The 13,813-nt window shown below is 35.9% G+C and overlaps 1 protein-coding gene across 30 annotated transcripts in view; it reads right to left on the reverse strand.

Moving 5' to 3' along the window:
- RBFOX1 (RNA binding fox-1 homolog 1) overlaps window positions 1–13,813 on the reverse strand; it is a 1,158,532-nt gene that overhangs the window by 21,473 nt on the left and 1,123,246 nt on the right. For all 30 annotated transcript variants that reach the window (XM_027654829.1, XM_027654830.1, XM_027654827.1 and 27 more), the window contains one exon: window positions 11,219–11,283. In XM_027654829.1, coding sequence (XP_027510630.1) covers window positions 11,219–11,283 — 65 coding nt within the window. The remainder of the gene's footprint in view (window positions 1–11,218; window positions 11,284–13,813) is intronic.

Genomic DNA, 13,813 nt, shown 5'->3' on the forward strand with positions numbered 1-13,813 from the left:
ACCCCTAGATGTTTCCATGTAGTTGTCCCAGCCTGGGAAAGGATGTACCCAGAGGGGTGTTTGCACTACTACACATTCCTAAAAAAGCACCAACCTACTACTTTTCCCCCCTGCAGTCCTTGGCTCTGCTGCTCTTCAGATGTACAGAACCTCTCCCAGCTGTGCCTTGGAAATTTATACATTTAGGTTTACATATTTTGCCCCTACGAAGGCAAAAAAACCCTTGTAGGGGCAAATGACCAAGTGTTTTCTGTTCTTCCTGAAAGGTTGGATGGCAGTTGGACTATTCAACATTATTTATATTTCACACAGAACACACTTAAGTACAAAATCTTGACACACATCTAATTTCACCCAGCACTCCCAGAAGCTTTCAATCCCTCTCCTTGGCAACACAGAGCTTCCTTAAAATAGAAGCCATACTAAAGGTCAAGAAGGATTTTAAGAAATCAGGACTTCCCTAAAAATAATCACACTAGCTCTAGGAAATTTGAAATGAAAAGAAATTATAATCCACTAACATACAGTGATTATGCTTCATACACCTGAATTCTTAGGCTTTGCTGAGAAACTTCACAAAAGTAGACAGAAATAATTTTGCTTAACACAGAGGTGCAGACCCCCTCCCAAAAATATGGCAACCGCTGCAAACAGTGCAGAGCCCCAGAACATCAGAAATTCAGATGAAGGCAAACACAACAGTGAACAGAAATTACAGTGGGAAGATTTAAACTGTGTTTAATCAGTTGACTTTTTCTGGTAAGACCACCATGGGATTTACAAACACAGTCAGTATTTAGAGTTCAGGGATCAGAATCTCAGCCTGTAAAATTGATGCAGCTTAACTGAAAGCACTGACTTCACTGGAGTTATTCCAAACTGTATTCTCCAAGGATCTGGGGCTAACTATCGAGTGTAGCAAGGATTTTTCCCAGTAGAGTTATATGTCGTACACCTAAACATTTCTCCATTATATTATTAAAGATACTATTTTTCCTTCATGCTCTAAATGTTAAGACTTTGCTGCTCTTATGAGGACTCTAACGTTGAGGGCTTTCTCACTATGAACTGTAATATAGCTGACAACTGGCTCCTGCAATATTCAAGGAAGGACAAAGTTTCCCTTTAAAATCCCTTTATTAAGTCCTCCCCAACTCCCTCCTTCTGGTGTCCTAAATTTAAATATCAAGGCTATCAAAGAATTTAAACTTTTTAATATTAGCATAATAACTATAATTAGAAGGTTGATTTTTGCTATTATCATGCTTTATATTCCCATTACTGTAAGATCAAAGTACATTATCATACTCATAGCATTTGAATCACAACACGAGACAACTAAACAACTTCACAGCCATACCTATAAGATACATTAAATGAAATGAGAATAAAACTATAAATAATTCATGCAGTATCAAGCTTCAACAACACTAACAGTAACCGGTTTGACCTGATGTGCATCAGGAAAGTATATTTTACTTTTAGACTGATTTCTTCAATGTCAGCTTCTTTTTTTCTGCAGAACTGTTCAGCTTGTTTTTGAAAAATAGAATTGTTCTGCTTGTTCAACCTCACCACTAATAACGATGCCAAGGCTAAGGGGAAGACGAGGATATTTTGCTTTCTTTTAAAAAGGTGATGCTGTCCTGCCACCACCATTCCTGACCAGTTCACTAAATGCTCTTTTCTGAAATTTTGAGGTGGCCCTTGGAAGCAGATAAAGGAAAATTCTGCATCGAAATAAATTAATGTGGCTACTTCTGCAACTATTAGTGCACAGAAATCACTAAAGCTCATCCTCAGTGCCCAAGCAAAGGCAGCTCATCCATCTGCCCAGGCTCAGCTGCCACTCCAGAAGGTCCCGTGTCCCCCTTGCCTCCCTGGATCTCTCTCATGCCCCTGAGTGTCTGAAATGGCACTAAATCCCTGCCTCCAGGCAGCTCAACCAAGCCCTTAATTTGCCTGCCAGGTTAGGCACCTCTGCATTGCTTCTCATTTGCTTCTTCTTTGTGCTCAGTACAGGACATTTCAGCGTGATTTAGCCAATGACAAGATGTCTCTACCATAACTCACACTGCCAAAGACAGCAGGAGACAGAAAAGAAAAGAAATCCCTCATTAAATTTCATCCTGCCACTGCTCACACAACTTCTTGCACAGGAATAATTTGTCTTAATACCAAGAAGTACTTTTGCAACTGCAAGAAGCACACCTTCAAGAAAAGAAAAAAAAAACCCCAACCCCTAACTCTTCTGGAAACTAATGGAAATGTGCATTCCCAAAACCAGTGATATGCCTGTATTATTCCATTTACTCAGAGAGAAAACAAACAAAACAAACAAACAAAACCAAAACAAATACAAAAAAACCTAAAGGGGAAAATGGTCAACAGAAGGTGCTTTCTCATAATTTGTATTCTCATGTCAGGCTTTCCCCAGTAGATGGGCAGGCAGGTTTTTTAGCCCTCACACTGAACTAGCTAAATAACCCATTCAAATGCTACGAGAGAGAGGCTCCTTTTAGCACAGCCTGACATTGCTGCCATAAAACAGGTTGGAGAAAAGACAAGGTGTCCACGCTGCACACAGGGCAGATGTAATTCTGCCATGGCAATGTCTTGTGTACAAACTCCCCTTCTCCCTCCTTCCATTACCCCTCAAAGACTCTATAAAGAAGATTTCCAGCAAATTGATGCTGCAATTTGCAATTTAGTATTGCTGTTGTAAAAAAAAAAAAAAAAAAAAAAAAAAAAAAAAAAAGCTTATTTTTAATCTATGTCTCATATAATAACCAGTGGAAAAATCTGTAGCCCTTTCACCATTCACGTTAAAGATCTACACATTTTATTGCCTGATTTATTTTTTTTTTTAAACAGTACACAAATATACTTGGGTCTAATTCATATTACCTCCTGTATCAGTGGAATTTTTCTATGTATGATTACACTATATGTTATATCTAATATAAATGTATTTATTATTAATAATACAATATACAGAGTCTAAAGAATGCATATTTATCTGCACAAGGAACACAGGTGATTTTTAAGTAGATCTTAACATTTTAACATGGAACTTAAAACTAATAGGTGAAATTCTGAATACAACAAAAATCCATAGTAGAATTCATACTGATCTCAGTGGCATAACTGCTCTAAAATTACTGGTCTTTTACTGTGATTAACACATTCTATGATCTAAATTAAATACTTGAAGAAGTAGTCCTGTAATTTTACTTCAGAAGTGCTCCATGCCAGCAATGTAAATTGATGGCAGTATGACCCAGGACTGCTAAATTAAGGCTATTTTTGAAGTCTTCTAAGTTATATTTGAAAATTTTGTTTATTACTGTATTTTGGACAAATTGTTCACTCTCTTTAGGGCAAAGAATACAGCATTTTGAAGTCAGCCTTGTGCAAAGAATCAATATTTTATCTACTAAAATACATAACAAAATGTACATTAATTTCAATGAGGGATTTATTCTTTATGTAGATCACATAATCTTTAAAATAATGCCTCAAAAACATACTTTTTTTATTGGTTTCTGATTTCAAAATGATTACTATGGTTTGCTAGTAACCATCATTTTAGCCACAATAAAGTCCCCTAACTCCACAGAGTTATGATTATAAACTTCTTTAGCGATTGTGAATAACAAGAGTTCTTTCCTTTACATTCTATTTAGTTTTGAACTTTACAAATTACTTGACAGCATAATTTTTTCATATTATAACTAAAATATCACATAAATGAAAACTTTGCCAGGATTATTTAAGAATTCATTGAAGAAACGCAAAAGGAAGTTTAGAGGCTGGTTACTAGTTCGGTTTAAATGAAAACTTACTTTTTTTTATGCATAGATATGAAACACCCTACAGCAGTTTTCAGCAAAAACTTCTTTAGGATATGTGGGTAAAAGTTCTATTCCCATTCCTGCTGCATTCTTACAATCTCATGTTTGCCCCAGGTGGGTTCTTAGAGCATTAGAAACTTGACAAGCCCAAAGGTATGTGGAAAAAAGTTCTATTTAAATACCTAATCAAATGCTTCAGACTCCTTTGAGGTGGGAAACGCTACAGTAAAAACATGCAAGAGTGTAAATTGCCTCTTTCTTGATTAATTTCTTCAACATTGTTATTTAAAATTTGTTCTTCTAATACTTCCTCACCTTGCCTGGAGCACATTGCAAATTACACGGCTAATCCATACAGACCATATCCATGTCATTCCATTTTTTATTAATAACATTTCACTCCTTCATCTTCTCTCTGACTCTCCCACAATGCTCTTAATTCCTCCTCGGTTTTAAAGCACTCGGGTTGACAATACTTAGAGCGTGTTCTAATCTGCCTCTTCGTGGTCTATCAAGTCAATGATCTGAGAACTAAAAAGTGTATAATTAGCCCCTGACACGTCCAAAGGAACTGTTATGGTCTATCATGTCACAGGCATTGACCCAATAGACTGTAACAGTTTTGGTCTGTTGGATTAGGAATCAATGTTTTAGTAACTCCCTAACACTGTATTTATCCAGTCTGCTGAATACAACCCTCGGAAATATCTTAAAGCCACACTTTCTTCCAATAGCCTCTGAGAGCAAAGTCCATATGATCTAGCAATGAGATAAACCCTATTTTAAAAATATCAACCAATCCTTTTTTCCCCTCTTTTAGAGAAAAAGTATGCACGAAAATCCCTCAAATGAATATATTCACAATCACAGTTATTTACTACCAACTTTGATGTTAAAGTAAGAAATTCCCAAGTTAAAAGTCATGCTACATAACTTGATATAGGCTGGATCTATTGAACAAAAAGCAAGAGAGGACACTGAAGTTGACAGGTAGAGAAGAGGTGCCCTGATTTTGGTTTTGGAACACAATAAGCATTTAGCAGCTCTTGCTGTGTTCAAGGAGAAACTGGAACCAAAGGTACTGAGCACCTTAAGCTTGGAGCACTAGAGGAAGCCAGGGATGGAAATCTAGGTTTAAGTGTACCTCTACTTTCTCTCCCAATTTTTTCTTCATGATTTCCAGCATGGATGTCAAACCAGATCTTACAGTCATAGCCAAGCCTTTCCTTATATAGGGCGATTCTTAAAATATCCCTCAATATTACAATGAAGGAGAACGGAGATTACAGTTAAGAGAAGTAGAAGGATGGTAGGAGGGGAACAAGCTCTGACAGGATAAAAGTTTAAAAATTGGTGTTTACCATAATTCTTGGCAGTACCACTAAGCTTTTTCACTACTGTATCACCTCAGTTTTGAACTAGTGGAGTAGTTTTAATAGTTTCATGGGTATTACATGAATAGTCACACTACACACAGATGAATCAAGCCTTCAGAGTATCAGTAAACATATTAATTCCACTGAGTATTAGAGAATTGTATCAAAATACCAAAGCAGCTTTCTAGAATCGGTAGAAGATTATATTTTTATGAAATGTAATTGCTTGCAATGTTTTCCTACATTGATATGACTCACTGTGTCTCCCCAAAAAGCACTATATCTACAATATTCTAGAATGAACCATGTTTCAATCATTGGAAAGCACTGTATACGACACATTTTTATTTCAGGAAATTCCTATTTCAGGAAGTTCCTTACTACACCAAAATCCCTGCTCACAGATTTTCAAACTCTTTATTTTTTTTTCTACTAGATTTTCATTATTGAGAATCACCCACTTTTACTTTCTAACTCATTCACTAAAAGGTACTGTTATGGTTAGAGCATGAGTCATATACTCTATTTATTCCCAAAACTGTGATCTGAAGGATGAATATGGATCATGAAATATTAACATGATGACAGTGACCTACTAGTTTACCACAGATCAGACAGACAAAGTCTAATAGGCAGATGGTCAAACCCTCCCTGTAACAGCCAAGTGAATTATTTGATTTGTATTTGCAATAATAGGGAATAAACAAGTTTTAGCTATCACACAGGATATCCAGGAAAAAAGCTAGACCAATCAAACATCATCACATCAAACCTAAGCATTTACAGAAGAAAATTATTAAATATTTGCTCCATTATTGCTGTTACAAAAGCTAAACAAACCCTCTATACCTGGTCAAGGATGCTAACTGAGCCTTTCAAAATTTGAGTAGCCTAGGATATGGGTTATACAATTCTTGTTTATGGACCCTCTTGTCCCCCAAACCTTTCCATTTCTCAAGATTCCACTGGTATAGCAAAATTCAAAAAGCTTTGAAGATTCCAGCCTGGAGCAGAAGGGTAAAGTTATCACTATATTCTAATTTTTTTCCTCTTCTAACTTGGTTCATTTAGAAATTAAAACTGTGTATAGAGCTTTTTCTCCTAAATCTTAAGAAAGTAGAGTCATGAAACGAATGAAGCACTACATGTTAAAATATTTATGCTTCTATAAAATTATTTAATGGAAAATTAAATTCTGGCTGAAGATGTTATTGTATTTTATATGCACTCAAAATCTTATTTTTTAATATATATATCTCTAGTAAGATCCTCAATAAGATAAAATAATTTGAATAAAACTATAGTGGTTTTCATTGTTTATTCATAAAATACAAGATCCTATAGTCTACAATATATTTTAAAAAAAGACAGCTAGAGAAGCTCATATTTTGTGTATTTTTATTTTTCATTCTAAGTTCTCATTCTTTCATGAGTATGTTTCCAATTAAATCAAATCTGTACCTATTCTATTTTAGGATAATCTGATGACAAATATCAAGTATTACTCTCAACTACTTGCCCAAAGAGAACTGGAAAATATATTAAACTCTAACTCAGTAAACACTACTACTTCGACAAAACTGAATAATACACATAGTTATGTTAAAAGTGTAAATTACTGGAATGTCAGGATTTTACCAGGAGTAAGATTTCAGATCTGGAATATACATAATTTCCATATGACAAAACCTCTCAAATTTCATATAAAATCCTAGGTATGACCACAGAACATGTAACACAAACTGATACTGGAGGAAAAAAAATAAAATATATTTTATACTACAATGTGCTATGTGCAAAATATTTTGGAATATGCCTTTTTCTTTTTTTTAAAAAAATGGTGGGAAAAAAAAAAATCAGCTTCCAGTGATGAGGGATCTAATCCAGACAACAAAGAAGTCAAATGGGAATCTTCCCATTGTTTGGAGTGAGGTTTAAATTTGTATCAGGAGAAGGGAATTATGCTGAGAGCACAATCCCTGGGTACATCTGTGTGTGTGTGCATGTGTGATGGATGGGGAGTGCGTGTGTATATATGGATAGACAGCCATACATATATAAACACACCTCAGCTCTGGGCACAGGGGGAGCAAGCAGCACAAGGGGGATGATCTGCCTTTCACACTCACTGCTGTCAGGGGTTTGCTCTATCACACTACCACAGACACTTTCATAAATACTGCTGACAAAGTTAATATGCAAGAAAGGAACATATTTCTTAGTCGGATCGAAGATGCAATAATCAAATCATAGAACACAAAACCAATAGCCAATCAATGTGAATAAGTCTGCCCATAGGCTTAATTCAAGCAAGCCATTCACTGAGCTATGTGATGGATCTGTCAAATCCAGTACAGCATTACAGACATACCAGCAACACCAAGTGAACATGCAATGACAAAATGACAATACGCCCCACTGCCATGCTTTGACTTGTTCTACCTCATGAATATAAAATTTGATGACTTGGCTAGTTTCTCTTACTTTAGACTTGGACAGAAATCTAAAAACTTTTTTAATTATTTTTTTAAAATATATTGAATGAAAGACTAATAAAAGCTGTACAAATATATTACTGACGTCTGATTTAGTGTCTTTTGCACATCCTTACAATTGTTGTTTCCAAATGTGCTCAGTTTAAAGAGTTTGGCAGGCAAAGCTCCAGATTGGTGAAGAACATATATTGATCAATAGGTCCCCTTTTAGCAGTTATACTAGTTGGAAAACTTAACAGAAATATTTTAAATCTTGGTAAGTTAAACATGATTTTTCTTTGATCCACTTATGCAAAGACCTTCAAATCTTTAACTGCAATTCAGTGGGATGATAGATCACATGGTATCAAAATTCAATTCTAAATGTTTTTGAAGCTGTATTCAGCTATTGCACTGCCTCAAAAATAAAACAAAACTGGACCTGTCTCCTTGGTGGTTTTAATCCTAAGAAATGACTGGAGGGATCTGCAAGGTCTGCCTCTGTTGTGAAATTGGGTTTATGAGCACATGACCTGTTTTAACAAATACTTAGGGGTTTGCATTGATTGGTTCAATGATATTTCCTTGCCACCTGATTCTTCCCTATATATCTGTTCCTTGCCTATTTCCAGCAATATTTCCAACTGTGACAAACAAGGATACCATTGCATTTCTTCACATGGAGCCCTTTGACAGTGATCATTATCCATCGACTTGGTGTATTGATTCTGGAGTCCCAAATCTTTCTGTTAACCTTTATTTTTAATTTACCAAAACACGTCTCCAATCTAGAGATTTCCTCTTTCCATCTCCTGACTTAAGAAGCGTTTCAAATATGGAACACTGCCATTCATCCTGTATATGAGTGGTGATCAGAAAAATAAGGTTTTTCTTACTTTTTAACTTAGTATGAAATAGTATTTCCATGATATGTCACTGCTTCAATAGTAAATACTCACTAGTTCTCAATTAATTTCTCTGACCATCATTTTTTTACATAAACAATAAATATAGCTCATGTATAATTAAATTAAACAGGGGCTCAAATGAACACTAAATAAGTGTATAAAGAGATATGGAATCTTCAGTGTTGTCAGGGGAGTGCAGATGATTATTACATTGAGAAGAAAAGATAGAAGCAGTTGTACTGAACTATATTCCAGCACTTTCAATATTAGTAATTTCACAAAAGTTGCTAAATTAAATTCATTTAAAAAATGAACGAAAAGTTAATCAAATTAAACAAACTGCAGTTGTGAGTAATCAGAGGTATCCATGTTTGCACATAGTTTCCCACATGCAAAGAAATGTTTGAGCAGATTGTTATTTGTTTTGTTCTCTATGCTAGTTTTGGGATTCTCGCAAAAGGAAATTCAGTTACGAGATTTGTAATTAAGACAAGAAAGGTATTCATTTGGGGGAAGCAGATCGAAGATGAGGGTTAACCATGTTTAAAAACGAGAAGCTAAATTAAAAAAAAATCCAAAAGATGTAAAATTAATTTCAGATATTTAAAATTATGCAAGCAAAGACAGGTTATTGCAATTCTAATTAGACACAAAGTGTATCTGAAAATTAGACAATTTTTTCAAAAAATAATTAAGGATTGTAACAACTGCATTATTACTGATTCCATCTCAAGCTGCCTTTACAGCATTTAAGAGCACTATCTTCCTAAACAAATCCTTTACCTTTTTTGGCAGCATAACTCTTTGTGATGTTGACTCCCTGCCATAGCAGAACATGTGACCAACTGATATTTTATGTTCCAGCATTTGATTTCTTTTATGAGAAGGTACATTGATTCATAATTAAAGCATTTAAAAGTCATCTTGGTATTGTTCAGTTTCTCTGAATAATGTATAGGTTTAATTCATAGGAATAAACACCCTAAAAATGATCCAGGGACACCTGAGCTGGCAAAACCTGACTAACCACAGGAGGTTATTTATAACTGTGTCCTTTTGGTTTAGTAAGATTCTTTTAGAAGGAGGAGTTGTTTTGCATTACAAGCTCACAGAAAAATACTAGAGCTGCAACATGCTAACACACCTTTGTGGAAATGAAATGAGACTATTGTGTAGCACTTCACCTGGGCAGGTTATACTAAGTAGAAACAGTACATTGCAAACAAAGTGCATCCAGCACAAATCTAGTTGATAATTACTGACCCAAAATTAATAGAAAGTAGCTTGCTTACCTGTCTGACACAGCATGCCTCAGCCATACATGCAAATTATTTTATTCACATAACTTTAAGAAATATATCTTCATTACCCAGAATAATAAGCACTTGAAAGGCAAATATGCATGCACAGCATTGTAACATTCATACCATGGGACTTTGGTCTAAAAATACAGAATCCATGAACAGCACTTCAATCTAAGAAATTGTGCACTAAAATTTCTTGATCTCTTGATTTCTTTAAGAAGCAGAAACACTTATAATATTGTCTAATTTAACATCTAAAGAAATTTTTCAGTTCGTATTCAAGACTTGAGAAATTATTTCCATGATTCCAAGGGAAAAAATTTCTTATATCAGGTATTGAGAAGTGTGACCTTACTTCTCACTGCTATCAACTACATGTGTGTTTCTATCTGTCATGATATATATCCTCCCTTTACAACTGTACACTCTCCAATACTTGAAAATCATTAGAGATAGAATTTTAAAGATTTTAAAGGTACAATTTGTGAAGAAAACATAGGATATTCTTCCTTCTCGTTACAGAAATCATGCCCAAACACTGCAAAGACTTAATTTGATGCAATTTGACAAAATCCTATTCCTACTGAAGTCAACAGCAATTTAGACATTGACTTCCAAAGGTTCCCAATTTTCATCTTTCAAGAAAACACACTAATATATGTGACATCGCTCTTAGTTGATAGAAGTTAAGTCTTTGCATGTGCAGATTTTCATAATCTTTCTTTTCTGATCTTAATTCCACTAAATGTGGTTTATATTTTGAGGATAAAAATACAGAGCAAAAGAAGAAAAAATATTTTTTTTTCAGTATTGAAAAAAAAAATCTAATGCCTGGAAAGAAAGCAAATGGAAAAAAATATTGTTTTGCATTGGATAGTTCAAGCTTAAACACAGTTCATTCTCAATTTCCACTGACTAAAACAACGTCAGTGAGAATTGAGGGCACTCAATAGGTTCAAGGTTCTAAATCAACTGAAATAATACTCCTAAGACAAATAATGATCTTTAGCAGCAGACCATCGTGAATCTGTACATATATTTATCTACATTGTACAAGGGTCACAGATGTTAACTGGATGATCCACAGCTTGGCAATGTGCACATCTCATGCCTGATTCTCAATTAAGGCCCAAAATCTCTCAATTTGTGGCTATTCATGGATTATAATAAAACAGCCTGCTTTAGATATCACAATTATCTGCAGAGCAACAAGACAGTTATGAGACTTCGACAAGGCAGATTTATAGAATCATCTTCAACTTCCACTGGTCAAATATTGATGAGCAGGAAACAAGGTCTTACCTGTCACTGTAGGCAGCTGCAGTGGCAGTGGCAGGCTGGGCATACCGGTAGGCAGCATAACCACCCTGAAACACAAACTCACGCTCTAACTGGGTTGCTACAGCACCTTAAATAACATTTTGCAAAATTTAACAACAGCTGAAAGAGTACTGTCATGCTGCAGTTCAGCTGAGGGGTTAAAATGCATAGGAAATAACTCAGAGTAACGTCAAGGAAATATTTCAGTGAATCGTTAAATAAAATTTTTTACCACAAACTTTTAACATTTGTCCCAGAGACCAGGAGAAAGCTGTGAACTCTGATGATGAACATAAGGCTTTTTTACAAGGCAACACTGTATTCTTCTCCAAGTTTTCAAGTAGTAATTGTTCTTACAAACAAGGTGTATGTATATTCATACAGCAAAGCCAAACTTAAAAGACAAACTCAGCTAATAATCAATTCTTTTTTAGTACAAAATATGATTTATCATGCCTGGCTGATTAAACCTATGAATATGTGCACTCAATTAACACTTAATGTTACATAGGTTTCCAATTTATACATAAAATTATAATGAAGAAGCAAAATTCTCTTCTTCCATGAATTAACATTCAGTTGTATGTAACAGTAATTCCAGCTGTTCAATTAAGCAAACAGGACAAACAAACACACATTGGAAAGGAATTGTGTGCAGTGATGCATTGATTATCAAACTGTGAAAACAGCAGAGCTTCCTGTTCAATGGACCACGGTGTTATATCAACCATTTCAAAATGATCTCAGCATGCCAATTAACGGGCACAGCCCAGCTCTGCAGATAACACAAACACGATTTACGTCCCAATTAGAATTCTCCCCCCATCGCCCTCTGGGACAGGGGGCTCTTGTGGTGCCTTCCCCACCTACCCCCACCTTAACAAAGAGCTGCATAGGACACTATCAGCTCGCTCAGCTTTGAATAAAATGCACTCTTTTGCTGAAGTGTTCGCTTTAATAGATTGATTTTTTTTCTCTTTTTCTGTTTTTTTTTGGAAGGCTGCATTCACCTGAGATATTCTGCTGAAGCACGAAGAATAGGCCACGATGTGTCAGCCTTTACTGTAACAGTAGTACATTGTTACTACAGCAACTTCTGTGGGTTTTCTATTTGGATTTTACAAATCAAAATCCAGTCTTTTCAGAAAAGCAATTTCAACCACTTTTACAAGCTACTTCCCCTTCCACCACCGTGCTTGGCTTTCATCCCTAACACGTGTAAACCTTCATGGCTTTGAAGATTTGAAGCAGGTTGGGTTTGGAAATCAATCGTTCAGCTGATAATGCCACATCACCCTGAGAATAAACATAAGTTTTACATATCCTGACAGCTCATTAGGAACTCCAGGCTTTGAATTGTCAGCTCGCTTGAGGAACGCTCTGCCTGATTTTTTTCAAGCGCTCACACAGAGAACAGGACATTTCCCTCCTTGCTCCCGGTCAGCTCCCTGCCAGCAGCAATTGTGTCACACAAGCTCTGGAATCAGGCAGGAATAAGGATTTCATAATACCCTACGTGCTCCCTCCTTTGCAGGGAACTGCTCCTCTGAGCACACACAGAGGCAGCGAGACAAAATGCTTTCTCATTTCAGATCATTTGATTTTTATAAACCAATAGAAGGCTATTACTGCCAAAAAATGTATAATAGGCACATATTGCTTGCAGGTATGTGCATACAGGATGTCAAATAATGTCACCAAGTGCACACTAAGGCAATAAACAGCGAGGCTGAGGGAAGACAATGCAGGCTGCTCACTTGGTCTGGCCTCTGCCACAGGGAGAAAGGTGAGAGATGATACAAATTTATCTGTTCTTCCTTCCTGGTTTTTGAGTGCTAAATATAGCATTTTCCCCCTTTTTCTTTAATTTTTTTCCCTGAGTGCTGATATGAGGGAGCACAAATTCTAAAAGCACGAGGAAGATATAAAACTTGTTTTCATGATCCAGTCTTGACAACGTGTAACAGACTGCAGGTCAATCTGTAGTATGACATGATTTTATTCACCACGTGTGGGACTCCCTCACTTGTCCTGCTGTCCATTCCTAAAACCCCTGACTTGAAAGTGAGAGCCACTCCATGTCAACCCAGCTATGCACATCACTGTGATACAGAATTGAGAACAGGTCACCACGAGCAGCTCTGAATCAGGCAAAAATGAGACAGGTTGTTCATATATCAGCTGCTCAGGAATCTGCAGCTGGTGGCCTCTGTGAGGGCTGGTTTTCTTTCCTTTATTTAACTATCCCCCCAAAAAATTGGTCAGTCTGCGATGACAGACCCTTTCTTGTTGCCTAAACATAGGTGCTATGTTCCTTTTATGCTTGCATTTTGATTTGATTTCATCAAAGAATGTCTGCTGAACAGTGAAGCTTGACTCTGAACTTTATTAAGACATTTTGGATTCAACTGTTTGACATTTGTGAGAGCCCTGGAAAGAATGAGTATAAAGCAATACAAATAAAAAGAGATTGAAGGTATTGAATTTGCCTGAATTCTCTTGAGAACTAAAATGCAGCATGAATTTGGGTGCCAGGAAAAATATAATTCCCTACCATCCCATGTCATGAACTCATAA

This window comes from Corapipo altera, unplaced genomic scaffold (genome assembly GCF_003945725.1).
Source record: "Corapipo altera isolate COAL_440 unplaced genomic scaffold, ASM394572v1 98, whole genome shotgun sequence".
Taxonomy (NCBI): Eukaryota; Metazoa; Chordata; class Aves; order Passeriformes; family Pipridae; genus Corapipo; species Corapipo altera.